This window comes from Phoca vitulina, unplaced genomic scaffold (assembly GCF_004348235.1).
Source record: "Phoca vitulina isolate PV1807 unplaced genomic scaffold, GSC_HSeal_1.0 scaffold20, whole genome shotgun sequence".
NCBI lineage: Eukaryota > Metazoa > Chordata > Mammalia > Carnivora > Phocidae > Phoca > Phoca vitulina.
In genome coordinates, this window is record NW_022589723.1 from 16171730 (window position 1) to 16191489 (window position 19760).

The 19760-nt window shown below is 39.0% G+C and overlaps 1 protein-coding gene across 3 annotated transcripts in view; it reads right to left on the reverse strand.

Annotated features, from left to right (window-relative positions):
- FBN1 (fibrillin 1) overlaps window positions 1–19760 on the reverse strand; it is a 227712-nt gene that overhangs the window by 73814 nt on the left and 134138 nt on the right. For all 3 annotated transcript variants that reach the window (XR_004301028.1, XM_032417484.1, XM_032417485.1), the window contains 12 exons: window positions 17158–17280; window positions 15949–16101; window positions 12262–12315; window positions 10556–10681; window positions 8189–8314; window positions 7583–7702; window positions 7227–7364; window positions 6352–6402; window positions 4640–4765; window positions 2325–2552; window positions 496–621; window positions 249–377 (listed from right to left, as the gene is read on the reverse strand). Coding sequence is in view for 2 of the 3 variants with exons in the window: in XM_032417484.1 (XP_032273375.1) it covers window positions 249–377; window positions 496–621; window positions 2325–2552; window positions 4640–4765; window positions 6352–6402; window positions 7227–7364; window positions 7583–7702; window positions 8189–8314; window positions 10556–10681; window positions 12262–12315; window positions 15949–16101; window positions 17158–17280 (1500 nt within the window). In the remaining variant the exon portion in view is untranslated. The remainder of the gene's footprint in view (window positions 1–248; window positions 378–495; window positions 622–2324; window positions 2553–4639; window positions 4766–6351; window positions 6403–7226; window positions 7365–7582; window positions 7703–8188; window positions 8315–10555; window positions 10682–12261; window positions 12316–15948; window positions 16102–17157; window positions 17281–19760) is intronic.

Here is a 19760-nt window from a genome sequence, read left to right on the forward strand (position 1 = left end):
TCTTTCAGGTGTTAAACTCGCTTCTCTGGGACCCATAACTGGTGTCCTAGGCCACCACCAACCCACAGCAAGAATGCCCTCATGCTTTCTGCATGTCAGCCTCCCTCTGCCACAGACTGATTCCAGACACACTGGTCAGGAGACCCACGCACTGGGGGAGCAGAAGGAGCCTGGGAGGGAGGCTCTGAGTCATCAAAGCCTCGGGGAATCCCTTTTCACCTGTGCGGATCAGCTGGTCACATGCTTACCCATGCAGTTCTTCATCATCATGAATCCGCTCTCGTAGCCTTCATCACACCTGCATTCGAAGTCCCCCGGGGTGTTCACACACTGGCCACGGCCACAGAGGTCAGGAGAGATTCGGCATTCGTCGATGTCTGAATGCAAGCAGCAAGTAGCAGCACGTGAGTCCCAGGACAGCTCTCATTCTTGTGGCAATGTGGGAAAGGGGAAGAGTTCTACTGGGTGTCCCTCGAAGGGGAGCCCTTCACTGACCTGTGCAGTTCCTTTCTTCAGAGTCAAGAGCAAAGCCACTGTCACACCTGCACTTAAAGCTGCCGATGGTGTTTCTGCACTTGCCATGGGTGCAGAGGCTGGGGATCATCTTGCACTCATTGATATCTTCAAGAAAAAGAAAATGTGCAGAAAGTTCCTGAGCATCCTGTAAGGAGTTCTCAATGCCTCTATTTTAAACCCAGGAGGCTGGAGGGTCTTGATTTAAGGTCTTGGCAATATGCACTTTAAAGAATGTGTAATGATCCATGAGAACTATGACTTTGTAAACATTTCTAGTCTACATTTTAGAAAGCATTATTAGGGAAGTAAAGAGTGCATTTATTTGGACTTCTAGAGCCCAGCACACTGCCTGATACATACCAAACACTTCAGTATTCGCTGAATGAATGAATGAATAAATATTCTAAACCACTAGCATCTCTACTTAAAGCACACAGAAGATGATTGGAATAGACTGCCCCCAGCAACCAATTGAGAGTATAGTGGATTGAGATATTCATCTGTGTTTCTGATGCTTTCTTGGATACACCTAAAATATAAGAACTTCAAAAAAGATGTCATTTAAAATTGAAATGATTTGTAAATAAATGTATACTATTTAAAATATTTTCTCAAACATGTATACAATTTGAAAATATTTTCTCAACATTAAGGTTTCATTAATATAATTAAAAGAGTTTCTTATACACTAGGAGACTGCATAATGTAATGGGTGATCTCCTTTCAGGGGCCTTTCTAAAGCAAGACCTAAAGCTCAAGAAATGCAAGTTCATTTCCACAAAATGTCATGAAAGACAGAACTAGCAGATTAAATCTCAAGAACAAGTTCTTCTGTGGCAATGGATCACCACAGCCTTTGGAAAAAAATCATTCAAATTCCTTTGAATTTACTTAAGAGACATTTAAGAGGGTCATCTAGAAACTGTCTCTCTAGACAGAATTTTAATCCGCAGGGCGTCTTGGATCAAACACTCAATACAAAAAAAAAAAAAATACACTTTTATGTAAGGATAATTAAACAATATTTATATACTCACTTCCCATTTTTATAAGTTGATTTGGTTGTGAAGTATAATAACTAGGCCCAGACACAATGGGCAACCAAGACAAAAATCTACACCAGGAATATAAGCTGGGCCTCTCCGAAAAATTGGAATTCTCAGAAACCAGTCATGATTTTTCCATATGCTCAAGTAAACAAGTTCTGTATCCTTGTGCATAAAAAGTTAATCAATTTTGGAATTAGATTAAGTCTGGAACTTCTCATTTTTTCACATGAATTTTAGATGATAGCATAATAAACTGAAATAAGGTTTGAAATATCAGAAGTCACTGGAATGTGCTTGCCATCAGAATGACTTTCACTGTTTTTGGACAAAGAGGATCTGCCGCTGGGTTTGTCACGCCATTCACCTCCCCCACGGTACACTCAGGTGAGCTGCCGTGACCTGGATTAAAGCAGCAGAGAAGAGGTGTCTGACAGACTAAAAATTCCCCGAGAAGATATCCTCCTTGTTGATATTTGGCTGAGGGTAGTTTTAAAATCTACTTTAACACTTAACAAGTGGCTAATGGGAGGGGCAACTGGCCTCAGGAAGTCCTGCAAGGTGGGAAAAGAGAACCCGTTCCAGAGTGAACATCTGTCTGCTATAACTCAGAAAGTGAGGAAAGTGTGTGTGTGTGTGTGTGTGTGTGTGTTGACAACTGAGGGATGGCCACGCTGCTGGTAGTCACTGTGACTCTCCTCTTAACAGAACCTCCTCTTGGTCTACAAAGAAGAGCAATCAGCCCACTGAAACCCGTGGTACCTTTGAAGAAAGGTTTTCCGTTTGTAATTTCTTTGGTGGCGAATCCGGGCCCTCTGGGACAGAGCTCATCATACTCCGGCGTGTTTCTCACAGGACACTCCTCACATTCCTCGGTACCCCAGGCCGCCCCAACGGAGCAGCAACAAACGTCCATGCGGTGGCGGCCGGCAACAGGCAGAGTGCATTCCTCGTCCTCGTACCTCAGGAAGCAGGTTTCCACGCGGATATCTGCCAGATGGAACACAGGGAGGCTGAGAGAGTTACCCTATTTCCACTGCCCCAAACTGCCAGCCAGTTGGGTTAGGCAAGGTACAATGTACATAATAATTTGCTATGTATTTATTGGCTGGAATTCATTATTTTCCTCAAAAGGAGTCCAGGCTTTCTGAGGAGTACTCCCACCTGATAAAAGGCTTTCTTTTCTTTGGCAGCTCCTGTTTATTTGCACCTCCTATTTCTGGAAACTTTCCTTTCGATTTTAGGCATTTTCTGATAATTCTACATAAAGAACGGTATTTGGAGAAATCCCACAGTGCTCTCTGGGGAGATGTTTTCTCCCTGTACAGGCATGCTTCCTACCAATACATGCACTCCATCATGCCTTGACCTCCTCTCTAGCTAAAAGGAAACTGCACTCTTTCTCACTGGAGAACATCGAAGCTAGCTCCAGCACTTTTTCCTCACACCTTCATTTTTGAAGAGGTGCAGTGTTAAATTCCAAAACGAAGAATGCCCTACTTGAGATTGAAGAGGAAAAACAGCAAAGAAAAGCGATTTTCTCCTCTTCTCAAGTATTTCTTTCACTTCTACATGTGCTTATGTGTACATTCTTCTGGGTACACATGGGATACATCTCACCCCAACCCCAAATTCGTGGAATCGTGAGGAAGAGTAGAAGAAGTGATATACCAGATGTCAAGAGACCTGGAACTCAGTCCTGTCCTGCAATGAAGAAGTTGTTTGTTTTAGACAAATTATTAACCCTGACCCTGAATTTCTACATCCATAAAATGATGTTGCACCCATCTCTGAGGGGGTACCGTGAAGCTAAGATAAGATTCTGTGTCTGGAAACTGTAAAGTGTAATTAAAACCTAAGGCATTATCTTCCCTCTCTCTCCTTCACAATGTGGTCATTAACCATTCACCTATGTGCCTGAACATCCTTTAATGTTAGAAAGCTTCCGAAGCCTTCTGGGCAACTTTCGATTCAGGTTGCCTCTAATGAGATATATGGATACCTTTTACATGATTTCTAAATTAAACACTGAAGCATCTCTCAACTGAAGAACCTGGAAGAAGGTTCTCATTAAATGCCAATTCCTCCTAAACAAAAAAAGTGGACTCAAAATGAGATTAACTGACATCCGTGGTTATGAGAAGACTCTCCCCTCTGGATTCCAACTTTTCTACTCCATATTGCTTACATTATAAACCATAAAGCTCTATATTTCAAGTTTTTTTAGTTCTAATTCATAAATAATCCAAATTCCTTAACCTCATCCTACTCTTTTAACCACCTACAGTGGTCCTTCACTAAGGATGCTCTTTAGAGGAATATGGTTTCAGATATACAATGTACCCAAGCATCATTTTCAGGGCCATGGACTCGGAAATGAATGGTCCAAGAGACATATTCCCAGCAGGCAGAAGCCAAAGAAGTAGGGTCAGAATCTGTCTGCCAGATGCCACACACATGACTGTGGGATCTCCAACTTGCTGCCAATAAGAGCCCACAGGGCAGCTTTCTGAGAACTCAGGGTCCAATCTCTTCCATATCAATGCCACTTGGGCTCTTGCAGTTGGCATGGAGAATCCCAACGTGATTAGAAGTGACAGTGGCCCTGGGCTCCTTTAGGTTCACTATTAAGGAATGTGGCACTCTTCACTCACACCCACTAGGGTTTCTTGCAAGGACCTGTCCATCTGGCCAATGGCAAGACATGCCTAGCAGGGATGGGCTACAGTTTCTAATCAAGCAAAATTGTTCTCCCCACCATTCACTTTGTATCCTAGAGTTGGTGGAGGCAGATTTGAACGTTCTGGAATAATGACTGTGATGGTAATGATTTAAAGAATAGTTACACATCAATAAAGAACTAAACATGTTCTCTACTCTTTTTATAAAGAATAAATGAAGAGCTTGAGTAAGGAAGGCTATTTGTCAAGGAACTTACTATGGATCCTAATGGAAATGCTGAATTTGGGATATGTATAACTGTACTTGGAACCAAATATTCACCTTTATCTTACTCACTGAGTTTTTAATAATCTTTAAGAAATGACCATTAGAAAAGTAATGAGCTCAGGATTTACCTAGGCAGATCCTCCCTGTGGCATCCAAAGTCATCCCACTGGGACACTGACATTTAAATGATCCCTTAGAGTTAACGCATAAGCCATTTTTGCATACTCCTGGGAATACTTCACACTCATTTATATCTATGAAGAAAAAAAACAGGAAGTTAAAATATATGTATAACATCATTCTACTTTATTCCATTCATGGAGTCACAATTATTCTCACAACAGAAAAGGCCATTTTGAACCAAATAAGTTCATAAAACTAGTTTGCTTCCAAATAGTTCATGTAGAATTTCTGGGAACTCTAAATAGCAACCATGCTGAGTCCACCTTTTCCCAAAGGTGTGAATTTCTCCATTGGTCTTAAGGAGTAATTTTTGAATTATAGAGGCCGGGAGTTGGTATGAGTTTTGGGGGACAGCCCTGGGTACTATGGACATCTCAGGTAAGGCTCCCAGGAGCCACATAGTTAGCTTTATGAGATCAGATGTCTGGGTATAACAGAAACCTGACCTTTCAAACTAGCAAAGAAGAAACAGCCTGAAGAAAAAAATCCCACTGAGACATATCTGGGGCCAGTCAAAAGAGTGTCTTCTGAGAAATGCTGAAATGTCCCCAGAAAGCGTAAAACTAGTTCTAACTCAGCAATAGCCTCAGACTGTTTGTCAAAGCCTTGGTGGTCCCAGCTTGAGTTAGGGAGAGTCAAAAGATACTCATGTTCATTCATTCATCATTCACCCACTCACTCTCAAATGTACCAGTCCCTCCCAGTTTGCTTAATAGAAAGTAGTATGTTCTCTGCACTTAATTTGGAAAAATATTCACCGTCAAGTTAATTCAAAGAAAGGCATTGCCAATGCCAAAAAAAGGGGGGCATTAGCATACTGTGTCTCTATTTAGAAAAAAATAACTTTCCAAGCCACGATGTTGAAAAAGAAAATATTTGAAATCTTTCCTTCTGAGAGATATAAGTGGGGAGGGGGAAATTTACCTTTTTGGGTTTTTTGTTCTGGCCACTTGTACACCAAAATGTGCTGCTGAGGTCAGATAAGTTATTAACAGTGGGTCTGGACCAGAGAAAGGCCAAAGGATTCAGTCATCATTTGGAAAGCAAGACCTTGGGTGGGGGTTGTAGCGTTCCTCTTTATTTTAGCAGGGAAAAAAAAACTTCATTTCATTCCACATATGGGACTAATTGCTGTTTTTAAAATTTTTCAGCTGCTGTGTCATGTCAGGTTGTATTAGTCATCCTGACCTACGTCTATCTGGGACTCCGTGAGAAAGAATCACAACAAACTGGAGAGAATCCACGTAGACTTTCAAAAATGAGACAATAGAGTATGTCCTTCTGAATCTTCCATGACCATGAAACAAACAAACAAACACACACAAGCCAGGACAAACCAAGAAAAAAATGCAAATTTTACAGCCTCATTGAAAACTTCCATTTTTCTCTTCCTGATAGTATTTTGAAAGTGCAGTTGCTTGAAACCATGGTCAGCCATTTTCAATCACCCTGCCCTGTGGCCATAGTGATCCAACACTGGCAACAGCATATATATGCTTGTGAAATTAACATCTGCTATGTTCTGCAGTCCTCATTACTTCCCTCTCTGCTGCATATTTCTCACTGAGAAGTTACATGACAACTTTATCCAATCCAAGTTCACACAGGCATTCTTCATGCACACCAAAATTTATGGCTTATAAATACACATAAATACCTTCACACTGTGTTCCTTTAATTCTTGAATAGCCTTTGCCACATATGGGATCTGTACAAAAAACAAACAAACAAAAAACAAATTTGAGATAACAATATCCAGACTTTGTACGACATAGTGCAAGAAACACGAAAGAGGACCTGGACATGAATTAGATTTTGTGGCTATGAATAAGTCTAAGATGATAAAGGTTTCTGCAATTGCATAGATGAAGCAGAATGAAATGTCTCCTTGAATTAAGCTCAATTCCTCTGAGAGGTCCTGAAAGACCCAAAGTTCCCCTAAAGATCATGCTAAGGGGGATGACTAAGAAGGAAATTGGCTAGATCTCTCTTTTGCTATCAGCTCTAAAATAGGAATCATATAATATGGTTGAATCCTATAACATGGACATGGAAAATAAAGTCTAGAATTTGAAGATCTCCTGCCCTGCAGCCTTCAGACTATATATTCATATACCCAAACATTGAGTCAACAAAATCATCAGCAAAGCTCTCAAACCTCAGTTTTGCAACAGATTAGAAGTTAAGTCATGAATACTGGTTCCTTTACATCAGTCCATTTTTTGGAAGATAATCTGTGCCTATAAAAAGCTCAGAACCCCTAATCATGAGGTTCCAAGAGAGCCCACAGGAGTTGCTGATCTAGGAAAGCAACACCAGGGTAGAAAACAATAACCCAATCACCAAATCACATGAAATTACTGTCCTTGACACTTCTCTTTGTTCCCTATTCAGCAATATGTTTCATCAAGGTCATCCGAATTAAATCTAGAATTCCTAGATGAACCTAAATAAACGAAGTACTGGGTTTCCCCTTTCTAAGCAAAGTGACCAGTGGGATGGGCCTAGAGCCACAGTGCCTCTCTCTCTTACCAACTTGGCATAGGGTGCACGGGCTCCCCCAGGCAGCACCGAGGGATGAACAGCACTGGGACTTTAAGGTGGCTCCATTGATGTTGATCTCACACCGCCCATCGATGACAGTCTGCCAGCAAGTGCCTTTGATGGTTTCTGCAGGGAGGTAGGAGACGATGTTTAATAGATACTTAATAGAATCTATATAAAAAATTCAAACGTGCATTGGAATTACAGCAAGAATGACACGTGAAGCAAGTGATAATGTTGAAACAAAATAAAATTTTGTTCATCCCTACTTAAACTATTTTGCAATAAACTCTTTCACATTAAAAGTGGACATTAAATACAGTACTGATCAGCAAGATAAATACCTATGCAGATAGTTTTTGTTGGATCCAGAGTACTTTCAGAAGAACATTCACAAATAAAAGAGCCCGGGCTGTTCTTGCAGACTCCATTAATGCAAGGACTTGATTCACATTCATCGATGTCTGAAACAAAAACAGGTCCACATTATTGCTAAAAACTAGTCTTGCTCATGAAAGGATATTTAAACTTTGGCCTCAATTGCTACCACATATTCTTTATTAGATAGTAGAGCTGGCCTAGATTTCTTTCTAGACTAGATGGAATGTCAAAACTAATACTTGAGCATATATCCCTCTAGCACAGAATCTGGCATACGGCTGAATCTTTTTATTCAGAAAATCTGGAGCAAACATGAAGTGTGATCTCCGAATTACTAACTATGTGATATTTTCTTCATCTTTCAAGTGATGGCAAATAAAATGCCAACTGTAGCTAAGTACCATCAGTATCTTCCAAAGCGCATGCAAGTGTCATTTAGGACCACAGAATCTCAATTACAATGACATACGTGTCTAAAATAGAGGTGACTCTAACTTATTCTCATGGTTTTTCAGTAGCATACCAAAAGACAGTAAAGTACGTAATATAAGAAGAAAAACACAATTTACCTTCACAGGTTTTTAGGTCAGGTTTGTAGATAAATCCCTTGGGGCAGGTACAAACAAAACTTCCTGGAGTGTTTCTACATTGTCCGTTGTCACAAAGTAGACTGTTCAATACACATTCATTAATATCTGGAAAACCAACAAACATGAACTTTTGGAGGAGCTCATTCCTTGCATGCAATTTCTGTTTTTTCAGGTTAAGATTTAAGGTCATATGATATGATTAACTCAAGCAAACAGGCACAACTCCCCTACCATTGTTTTTTGCCTAACTTACCTAACTTGAAGAAAATAAGGGCTTCATCTGATTATTTTTACTAGGTGTCTACAAAGTCTAAAGTCACCAGATACTATGCAATTCACTTTCCTTAACAGGAACCTGGATTTGCTGGAAATCATTAATCTTCATATAACTGTTCATTGTGTCAGAATTAAAAGAACTAATCCTACTGATTTAAGGAACTAAACAAATATTTAGAAAGTATGGCCCATCTTGGATATGTGTTAGTTCCAGGATGGGTGTTTCTTCTTTAGAATAACTGAAATGGCCTCCGGTTGTGTTTACAGGGTATGAAGCGATCTGTAGAGTTTATAATTCTCACAAGGAATTTCAGACTTGAGATTCAGAGAGCCCAGAAAAACTCCTTACTTTCAGGTGAATAATAGGTCTGTATGATGCAAAATCTAAGTTTTGGTATGTGTTACTTAGGTAATTCAGAAAGTGTGGAACTTCAACAGCTTGTTACATACAGTTGGGCTAAAGTATATTACACAACCCACAGAAGAGGCTTTATGTCCACAAGGAGTTTTTTACACATCGTGAAATTCTGTTTAGATCATTATTTGACAATCTAGTAGCCCTAAAATAAAGGATACACAAATTCAGCACCGGAGAGCTGCTTAGGTTCACAGTAGTAAATATATTTAAATTAGCAGTATACTTATAAAGTACTTAAAATATGGAAAATTAAGTATAGAGTTATATTCCTATATGAGGAAACAACACGGTGAGAATTCTCTCAAAATGATATAGGGAATGCTAACGCTTCCCAAAAGAGTCAATATTACAATCCTTAAACTTTGATGATGTCACAAGGATCTGGAACCTTAAAGTGAGGAATTGATGATTAAGATAAAAAGTAGCCACTACCTGGAATCCTATGGCTGTGGTGGATCTTTGATTCCTCACTTTATATTTCTAAACATAATCTGGAATATGAACATACTTCTGACCTGATGATAATCAGTTCAACTTTGGAGTACATACTAATGCATTGAAGGAAAAATCCCTATTGCCTCCCAAACTCTCCCTTTTGCTTCAAATGGGGTGATTTGTGGATGAAGCTAAAACATCTTTGTGTCCTTCTGGGCCTGTTCAGATAAATGATGATTTTTGTCTGCCGAAGAGAAGGGGCTCTTACAGAAAAATGAAATAGTAGAACTTGTTTTGAGTTTAATCTAGTTTGAAAATACCATGTGCAATCAAATCACAACTATGCTCCCAAAAAAGAAGCCTTAAAATTAAGGGTGTGAGAGAGGAAGAATTCATTTCTCAAAAGTCAGTGTATCACTGCACTATAGAATGGACAGTACGTTTCAGAAAGTACTAGTGTAGGCAACTGGAGAAAGCTGAAAAAAAATAACGGTGCCTATGTTGATCATTTTATTCCCAAAGTTTTGTTGTTGTTTCGTTTTGTTTTGTTTTGTTTAGTTACTGGCTGGTACTTTCATTAATGTTTGTTAAAGCATCAAATATGGTGTTTGCTTGGGGCACCTGGGTGGCTCAGTTGGTTAAGCATCTGGGCTCAGGTCATGATCCCAGGTTCCTGGGATGGAGCCCTGCGTCCTGGTCTTAGGGCTTCCCAATCAGCGGGGAGCCTGCTTCTCCCTCTCCCTCAGCCCTCCTCCCCTCTGACACGTGCTTGCTCTCTCTCACGCTCCCTCTCTCTAATAAATAAATAAAATCTTTAAAAAAATATGGTGTTTGCTAAACTTAACAGAGAACAGTTATTACTGAAAATAAGCTGGGTTTTCTTTGATTAAACCTAATAAATGGTTGGGAGAAGAGTTGCTTCTCTCGGTAAAAATAGGGATGCCTTTGTAGACACATGAGAACGTCTCACAATCTGTATTTTATTCATCTAAGGAGCTTCTCTTTTTTGGAGTGAACATGACACATGACTACTTATAAATTACCAGGATTCAGGTATGTAAATTATAATCAAGACATGTATGTGCCATGCTGACACTCAAAGTGAAGGCCATTCATTTGCCCAGTCCTTTAGGCTACATGAAAGCAGTTTCCTCCAAGCAACAAAGAAAGAATGCATGATGCATGAGATGTCTTAGGAAACAGGTGAAACTTCTTACCAACACAGTTTTTCCCAGATGAATCCACTTCATATCCTGAATTGCATATGCATTTGTAGGTCCCACGGAGATTTTCACAAATTCCATTTGGACAGATATCTGGATCTAGCGCACATTCATTTATATCTGCACCACCAGAAAAAAGGTTCAGTATCAATAACATTCTAAAGTAAAGGTCAAAGAACTGTCAAAGAAAAATAACATTACAAGAAATGTAACAACTTTAGAACCTGGTAAAAATAAAGTTTCACTTAGATGAGAAAGCTTGATCACTGTTTCTTACTACAAGATGTTCTGACTCAAATCTTCCTTCCACTAGTCCTTGAGAGGAACTTGGCATTTGAACTGGAACTACAAGATTACCAATCCTTAATCAGGCTGAAGGAGAACCCCTGGTCTTCTTCTGGCTCAAACATCAAGATGGAAAAGTAGATCACCACAGAGCCCCAGTCCCTACAACCAGTCTCCCTGCCTCCAGCCTATCCCTCTTTAAGGTACCTTCCACAGTGCCATCAGACTTATCTTAAAAATAAGATGACTGTGTCATTCTCATGGTTCAAACTTTTGTAGGTTCAACACTATCGTCAAGATTAAATTAAAATATGAACTCTGTTTATTTACTTTAAATTTCTCATTCTTCCATGAACATATAATGCCCTTTTGCTCTGTGTCAGGAATGTCTGGAGCCAGGCCTATTCATTGGTCCAAAGCCCATTCAAACACCACCTGGTCTGGAAAAGCTTCTGCTGCTCAGCCCAGATGAGGCTGGGTCCTCCCTCTGCTGTGTGCCCACAGACTGAGGAGAGCTCTATGGTCAAGGGTGATGCAGAATGACAATCAGTGAATGGCTAGTCTCAAATCTTCTGTAAGTCAGGGTTAACATGTTTTTCCTTCTCTGGGTCCCTATCACAACTTTATTTATTCCCCACGAACTCTTTATTCATTATAAATTTCTTTACTACTCCTCTTTCCCCCAAATATCTCTTCTCCACCTTCATCCACACATAATGATGAAATTAATCATGAGAATGAACTGACAATCAATTCCGACTACTTTTTTTCTAGAACTGTCCTGAATTGAATCATTTAGTTTTATATTAATAAAATCTATTCTTACACTTGTTCCAACTCTCCCTTCTAACTTTAATTCTTTTATGGTACCAATATTTCTCTAGTTCTAAGCCCTACACTTAAATATTTCATTCTCTTCAAACTCAGTTAATTGCTATCACTGCTTGCTACAAAATATAAGATAGCTCCCTATTGACATCTTATATGGACCCAATACTTGGCAGTCAATAAATCATTCAAAATGTGAATGGATAACAATTCAACTGAGCCCATAACCCTGAATTGTACTTGATTGTGGAAGAGCCAAAGGAGGACCAGACTGCCTCTTTCTCATGAATGAGATGCCACAGTCATTGCATCTCATCTGCAGTCCTCCATTGACCGCCCTGGAGAGCACCCACGCCTACAGTACCAAGCCCCACACCCAAACCCAGCAATCCCAGGACACAGTGTACCATAGTTGCTCTGCCCCTGGGGGCCTCTAGGAGTCCCAGGTACATAATGCAGTGATGGCCAGAGAAGGGGTCAGACCTCCTCTGGTCTGGTGTAAAGGGACCAACTGGAAACCCACAGGAATGCCCAGTACTGTGGCTTCTGCACATGCTGAAGGAAGTGAATTTCAAACAAGTCCTTACCACTGCCTGCTGATGTCATTCCTGGCCCACTGCTGCAGAGCGCTTGATATTCCGCTGTAATAAATTAACAGATAGTAAATGATTCCCTTGTTTGGAGAACAGGTCGATCCTGTACTTGGCTTTGCACACATCATTTCCTCCTAAGTGAGTGGAACCGAAATAAAGTGGTAACAGAAAAAGGAGGCATCTCCTGAGGGAGTCACTGGTACACCCAGCTCCCATTTTAAAGGCTCCGCATCACTGTGGAAAATGACCTTAAAGGACATAGGCACGTTGTAGCAATTCCTTGTGCAAAGCGCTTTCGGAAAAGGTGTTTTTCCTACAATTTGATTTTGTTCACCAGGGAACACTTTACACTTACAGTGAAATGCGCCTGTTAAAATGTGGTTTCTTAACTGTTAATAAAACTTTCTCCCACCGTCTTGGGAATAATTTTGTTTCTTAGTGTGAACAGTTTTTTTTTTTTTTAATACAATCAAGTTCTTAACATTTTCTCATTTCTCTCTGCAAATTCTCTAGCCTCCACTCAGAAGAAAAACAAAAGTATCTGCCTTTGCATTTAAGTGTATTTTTAAAGTTCATATTCATCAGGATACTAGATTCATTCTATATGATAAATCCATAGGCAAAGTATTGCATAATGTTAAAACTGAGATCTTAATAAGAAATCAAGTTATACAGAATATGTTCCCAAATTCTGATGGAATCAGATTTCTATTTCCTAAAACTGATGCAATGTTTCACATACGATTCCAACAATATTTAGGCGAACGTAAGAGTGAATGATGAAAATGGCGAACTAACGGGAATCACACTTTATCCAAAACAAACTAAAGTGTCCCCTTAGTTGCCCACAGTTTCTGGCAACCACAGAGTCTCATGGTCAAATGCAAATCATTTGTGCTTAAGTGGCAGGGGAACTGGATATTAGGAACAGGCCTTTTTACTGAGGCCAACCACACCTCACTGCTAAGAATCAAATAGCTCTTACACTTCTGCATGCTAGAAAACTGTATTCCTGATGACAGTGAATGAAAAGGAGTTACACAGATTAAAAAAAAAAAAAAAAAAAGGAAGTTTGAATCCCTCAGAGCCTCCGCCTCCGTGCAAATGTAAATTTGAGAAAAGTGGTGAAATCCCTTAATTTTTAAATCCTGCTTAATGGGACCATAAAACGAACAGTTGGGAAAGTGGCTGCCATTGCGTGTGTTTGAAAGCTTGGGACTAGAAGCAAAAAGAAATGCATTGTCATTATTCTCTCACATCAGCAATTAATTAAAACATTTTTGAAGTACTGTAAGCAACAAAGTAGGAAAGACAATATCATGCCAGTTTTGCAGAAAGCAGTTTTACAGTTAGTGCTGAATTAGTTGATGCCTGGCCTAAGTGGAAGCAAATTATTGTCACTGTTCTTTTCCATTTGGGTAGAATCTGGTCCTAGACTATCCTCTGCAGTCAGTGAATTCGGGTCAGCATTGGTTTGAATGCTGATGACAATGCTTATTGGGAGCAAGCCCTTTCCCTCTGTTAGTTTCCCCTTCTATAAACTGGAGACAAGAATACCCAACTCACATGACACTTATAAGGATTTCACAAGAGAACATGGAAAGTGCTCAACACAGCTCCTCGCACAGCTCATACGTTTAATAAATGGTAGGTGCTGCTGAGCTAGCTAATTCACTGTTGTGCCACAGAGACGTGGGTATGGGGACATATGAGAAAATTCCTAATACTTACACTTCAGTGGGTTTAACTGACTGATTCTTGCAAGGAGTAAATGCTCAGCAGCCAGGGAGAAATATCTTCATAGATAGCTCCCTTGGCTTCCTTCCAGAGCACAGAGATGGACTTTAGATGTGATGGGTTGGAGTTTCTCATTAGATTGGCTAAAGAAGGAATCTTCTGAATATTTTCAGTACCTCTTAAAATCTCCCCTCTTTCCTGAAATAAGGGATACTCTACACTTAGATCCTTCACGATTTGGCATTTTCATCTACCAAAGAGGCAGAGAAACCAAATGGAATGAAACCACGTCCACAGGTAGACCTCTTCTGTGCAAGTGCTCAAATACAAAACAGAAGCTAGTGGGGCTGGGCTTCAAATTTAACCCTCCTTCAGCTTTATTGCTTAAAGAAATCTGGTCTCTTTTAGTCATCTTTTTATAAGATTACTTCATTTTCTGAGGTATCATAAGAATTCTTTGGATGCACTTGGTCCAGAAGAAAATGTAAAAACAAAGAACTCTATGCACCAAGGGTCCTAGATTCTAAGTTTTGGTTTTTCCACTTACTGAAGATGTAAACAAATCATCTATACTCTTGTGTGCCAGTTTTCATGATACTCATCTGTCTTGTAAATTCAAAGTGCGTAACAAGAGTATAAGAAAAGTACTTTGAAAAGTTAAAGTAACATACAAAAGGATAGTATTGATGATATACGACTATAAAGTTATATGGAGGTATCTTTGTTGGATAGGATTATATTTGACATTATAAAATTGAAGTATTGTTGTGAGCATGAATTGAACTAATCGGTAATCATATATAAAATGGTAATTTGTGAAATTAATCAGCCAGAATAAAGCTTTCCCCTTTAACCGGCATCCCTCATTTCTTTTAAAGACTTCCATTTAACTTTCTCTAACTTCTCATATTTTAATTTCTAACTCTCTAATTTCAACTATTATCACTTTCAAAATGTCAAATGTTTAAAAATTGTAAGTTAATCTTTAATTGATTGTATCTAGGCCAGAAATGAACTAATTGGATCCTAGAGGTAAACCAACCAATCAGAACTACATGTTTTCAATATTAGATCTAACTCTATTTTAGAACACTGAAAGGAAACTCCCAAGTTTCCAAATGTTGACAGTTTATTGCTTTAGTTTCAATAAACTATTTTTGCCTTACAGATAGAAACAATTTACACCTGGAGAGGATCTTCTGGATTACCTAAGATAATTCATTTTATAGATGAGAAAACTAAGGATCCCTTTTCCATATTATTCTATTTTATAATTGTTTACTATTGTAAGCCATCTCAAATCCTTTTGAAAGTAGGTGAGCAAAATTCCTAAATAAACAAAAACCTACAATGAACTGAACCCCCCCAATTAAGTAATTTGTCTGCCGGTGGCTGGGAAGAATTCTGACTCACCAACCAGTTTTCTTTTCATTATGCCATGTCACTTCAAATTGAGAAAAATACTTTTTCCCTAGGGTTGAATAAAATCATTTAGGAGAAGCACACCTAAATCAACATGAGGGATTTGAACAAAATTCACACACGGCCTTTTGGTAAAAAGCTGGAAATATTCAGGTAATCTGAAAATTATTTACTTTTACACTCTGTAAAATTCTGCTTTTATAATAGTTCCTGCAAAATGCAAACATTGTGAAACTACTTTAGAAAACAAGGCAAGCTGCATGAATTCCAAAGAGCATGAGTATTATTAAGGTGGAGGAGTTGGGATGGGGGTTCCAAACATGCTGTCGATTCCCAATGACCATTAGGATTGGGTGAGTAATGTGTGATCAGACCCTGAGTAGCCCTGCCAAGATCCCAGGAAGGTATATGATGTATCTGGAGAGCATAACATCATCTCTCCCTGTGACTTCCATAAATGCAAAGACTGCAGAGGGAGGCGGGAGGCTAGTAGTACGAGGGCATCCCCATGACACCACATACCTGAATTCTGTGCAGGACACGGTTGGCAAGGTTCCCCAAATGCATACTCAGTGTTGGCACAACAGCATTCAGATTTTGTAACGGCACCAAACAAGGGTTTGACACACTGGCCTCTCTTGTATCCACCATAGCATGTGCTCCGCATGTGTGTGTCTAAACAGGAAGAAGCATCTGTCATCACACTATCACTTCAAACAGATGAGAACTCCCCAGGTCAAAGTTGAAGCTGCCTTTATTTAGCCATCGTCCCTATTCTAACTCACAGAAGATGCCTCTGGTCTTAGATTTCAACAGAAAAAGACAAAACAAAACAAACTACATTCAGCTTCCAAGAACTGGAAACCAATTCCCAGAGTCTTTCTGTTTTCTAGAGACTACCATGGTTTACCCAACTGTGAGATTCTTAAGTGCTGAGAATCTATCTCATTCATTTTTATCTTTCCCAGACCTGTACAGAGCAGGCACTTAATACAAGTTAAATGAATGATGGATGACCAGTGACTCTCACCCTATGATAAATAAGATCTTTCTTAAGAAGTGTGGCCTACCTCAAAATAAACATGCAATTACTGAATGTCTGAATTAGATGTACTTTCAAAGAAGAGGAAGTTTAATTTATAAATGGTTCATTATATAAGTCTGTAGACATTGGTCTACTAGGTAGTGTCATCTTTACCACCAGGGAGGGAGTTTCCAGCTATGCCCAATTCAAAGGTTTATTGACTACCTTTCTTAAAAATAATTTGGATAAAATTAATATCTATTTCTCAACAAATTTCAAACTTCTTATAAAGCCACATAAAAATATTACATAAAGTTCTTGATTATCCATATCCTCCTTTGCATTCTATGCTTCCCTTAGGACATTTAATTCCCTATACGAAAATGTTCACTATGAGATAATGAGCATATAGAGGCCAATTTCAAAGACCATTATCCAGAAAGGAGAATTGGAGAAAATTGAGGACATCGACATGATTAGAAAAGAAAAGGGGGAAGAAGAGGTAGGGATTCCCCTGGTTTTCATTTATCTCAGCTCATCTTAGATTAATATCTGATTTATGCAAGAAGAGAACTGATATTGTTGGTTTGTTCCCCCACAAATACTCTGTCCTGTCTGTTACAGTAGAGTGCATTTGTTATTGGTGGGATTTATTGGTCGACAGAGGGTGGATCTCTAGCACACATGTAGTCACGGCTTTATCTTACCAACACACACACGTCCATCCAGACCCACGGCCAGTCCAGGAAAGCATTCACATCTGTAGGAACCATCAGTGTTGACGCAGCGCCCATTCATGCAGATCCCAGGTGTTTCACACTCATTAATATCTGTGGTGGGGAAAAGCACTTATTAAAAATGGAGTGACGTTTCTATGAAACCAAAACATGCTTACAATTCTTTTACAACACTTGAAAATGGGGAAGATGGAAAAGAATATGCAGCACCAACAATAAAAGCTCAATGAGACACATTTCATTGTCCTTTGATAGAAGAACAAAAATTGACATAAACTACGTGAGCTTATTTTTTTTTTTTTAACCACAGAAAAAGCTATTTCAATCATATTCTCCTGAGGTCTTTTTATCCAAAATAAGAATCACAAAAGCAAAAACAGAACTGGAAGAAGAAGGAAAGTGACAGCTAACAGACAAAGGATCTTGTTGAACATTTCACATGGCAATTCTTACAGGACTGTCAGAAATCTAGCTTGATAATAGAGTGCAACTTTGACCTGGGCAGGAAGCTGCTCCATTTGACATCTAATACTCAGACTGGTGTCCATTCCAATATCACTTAACTCTCTGAGATGACTAGCATGGCATTAAGAGATACAGAACTAAAACCCTGATGGAACACCATAGAAAATAAATGGAAAATGAATACAGAAGATTTTGATGACCATTTCTGGCCAACAACAACACCCTAACCAATTGGAACCCAGCAAAGAAAAATCTTTAAGTATTACAGATATTTTATAGTATCATATGTATATACTTAGGAGAGGTCTGGTAAAAGACTTTATTGGGCACACACTAATAATAGCAAAGATTTTTCCCCTTTAATATGGGGAAGTAGAAATGGTACCAAAATTGTGTTTTGGAAAACATACAACACTTAGAAGCAAGTCATTTTATAACAACTCCTTTTATAATATATAACTAGTGTATGTAACTATTTCCTTTTTTTCTGACCTTAAAAAGACAAATTGAGACTGAAACACCTCTAGATTCTTACTTAGCTTGTGTTATTTGGCACAAGGTATATTCACATGGTCCAAGATTCCCGTGTACAGATTGTATTTTAAAACAGCAGTTATATTTAAATACATGAACTCAAACTGGTTCAGTTATTCAGGTCACCTTTTTGTTCAAGTTGAGATCTACAGTAAAACAGTGACAACTATAGCCTGAAAAGTGATACACAGGCTTTTTAACAGGGACAGAGATGTAACATAGATCTAGAGGGCATGATTCAATGGGAGTGGCCCCAACTTTCAGAGAGTGATCAGGGAGGCCAAGCTGGTCATCAGATTAATTAACTGTAGAGATTAAATTAACATTGTTTATTCTAGCTTTGAACAGTCACATCTTTGTGGTCTCAGAACTAAGTACTCAGCGCTAAGAGAAAAATCTCATCCAATGATGTCAAGAGAAAAGTTACAGAAAAGAAGAAATTCAGCACCCAAGAAATTTCTTTTTTCTTTATTCTTCGTCTAATGTGTATATTCCATCTATTTCACCAGCTGCAGACAGTTGCAAAACCTAGTTTCATCTATGAGGTCATAGTGTTGTCTGAAATAATTACATCAGTATTATCTATTGGTCATACTAAATGCTGAGAGGGTGTGACCTGGGTCCCCAGCAGCCTATAGGCACTGAAAGTGAATCTCAGCATGCCCTGTGGATAGGCAACAGGAGTATGTGTTCTTGCAAAAGGTCTGTGCACAAAGGGGCTTTCACATTTCCTTCTGTTATTTTGTTTGGAAGCCTAATTCCAAATATTCCAGCAATCATTCCCTTCCCCTTTCTTTTTACTTGTACAGCACTTAATCTGCACAATTTGGCACTTTGTTGTATTCTGTTTTACACTGTAGAATATTTCCACGTGTTAATCTTGTCTTCCATACAATAAGTTCCTCCCAGCACAGGGCTCAAAAGTACAGAGACTTATTTCCTATTTCAAATTTTAAGAACTCAAATGTTTCCTCTTGCTCTGAAGACAGATTTGCACAATATTAAGATCCACTGATGTGAAGGTCATGGAGAATGTAGGTAAACAACCAAGGGATAGAAGCTCTTTTAAGCCTAGAGAAAATGCATGTCTTGCCAACGACTTAATACAAGGCTTTCTTCCATAGCACCTTTACCAAAACTGTCTACCAGGGGCACCTGGAGAAGAGACATCATAGGACTTTATTCTGTTTTCTTAATCCTGAATAGCTTGACACTCTGCACTTCTCCATCTGAAACTATGAGCAGAAGGCTTTGAGTGCAGTATTTTAGCAGATTTCCTGGGCCTGTTTTGGATATAAGGTTCCTTGAGAAGTATGTTTTCAACTTAGATCTTGGACCCAAGGGCAATAATCCCTCATCCCTAGCTACATAAGGCAAGAGACACAAGCACAAATTTATCTTGATGACTCTTCTTAGAACCCCAATTTTCAATAGCACAAATAAAAATCTTAATTTTTGTTTCAATAACTGGAGCAATGCAGTTATTTCAAAAGCTACCAAGTTAAACAATGGCTCTTTGCACTCTGGAAAACAGTATGGAGGTTCCTCAAAAAGTTGAAAATAGAGCTACCATA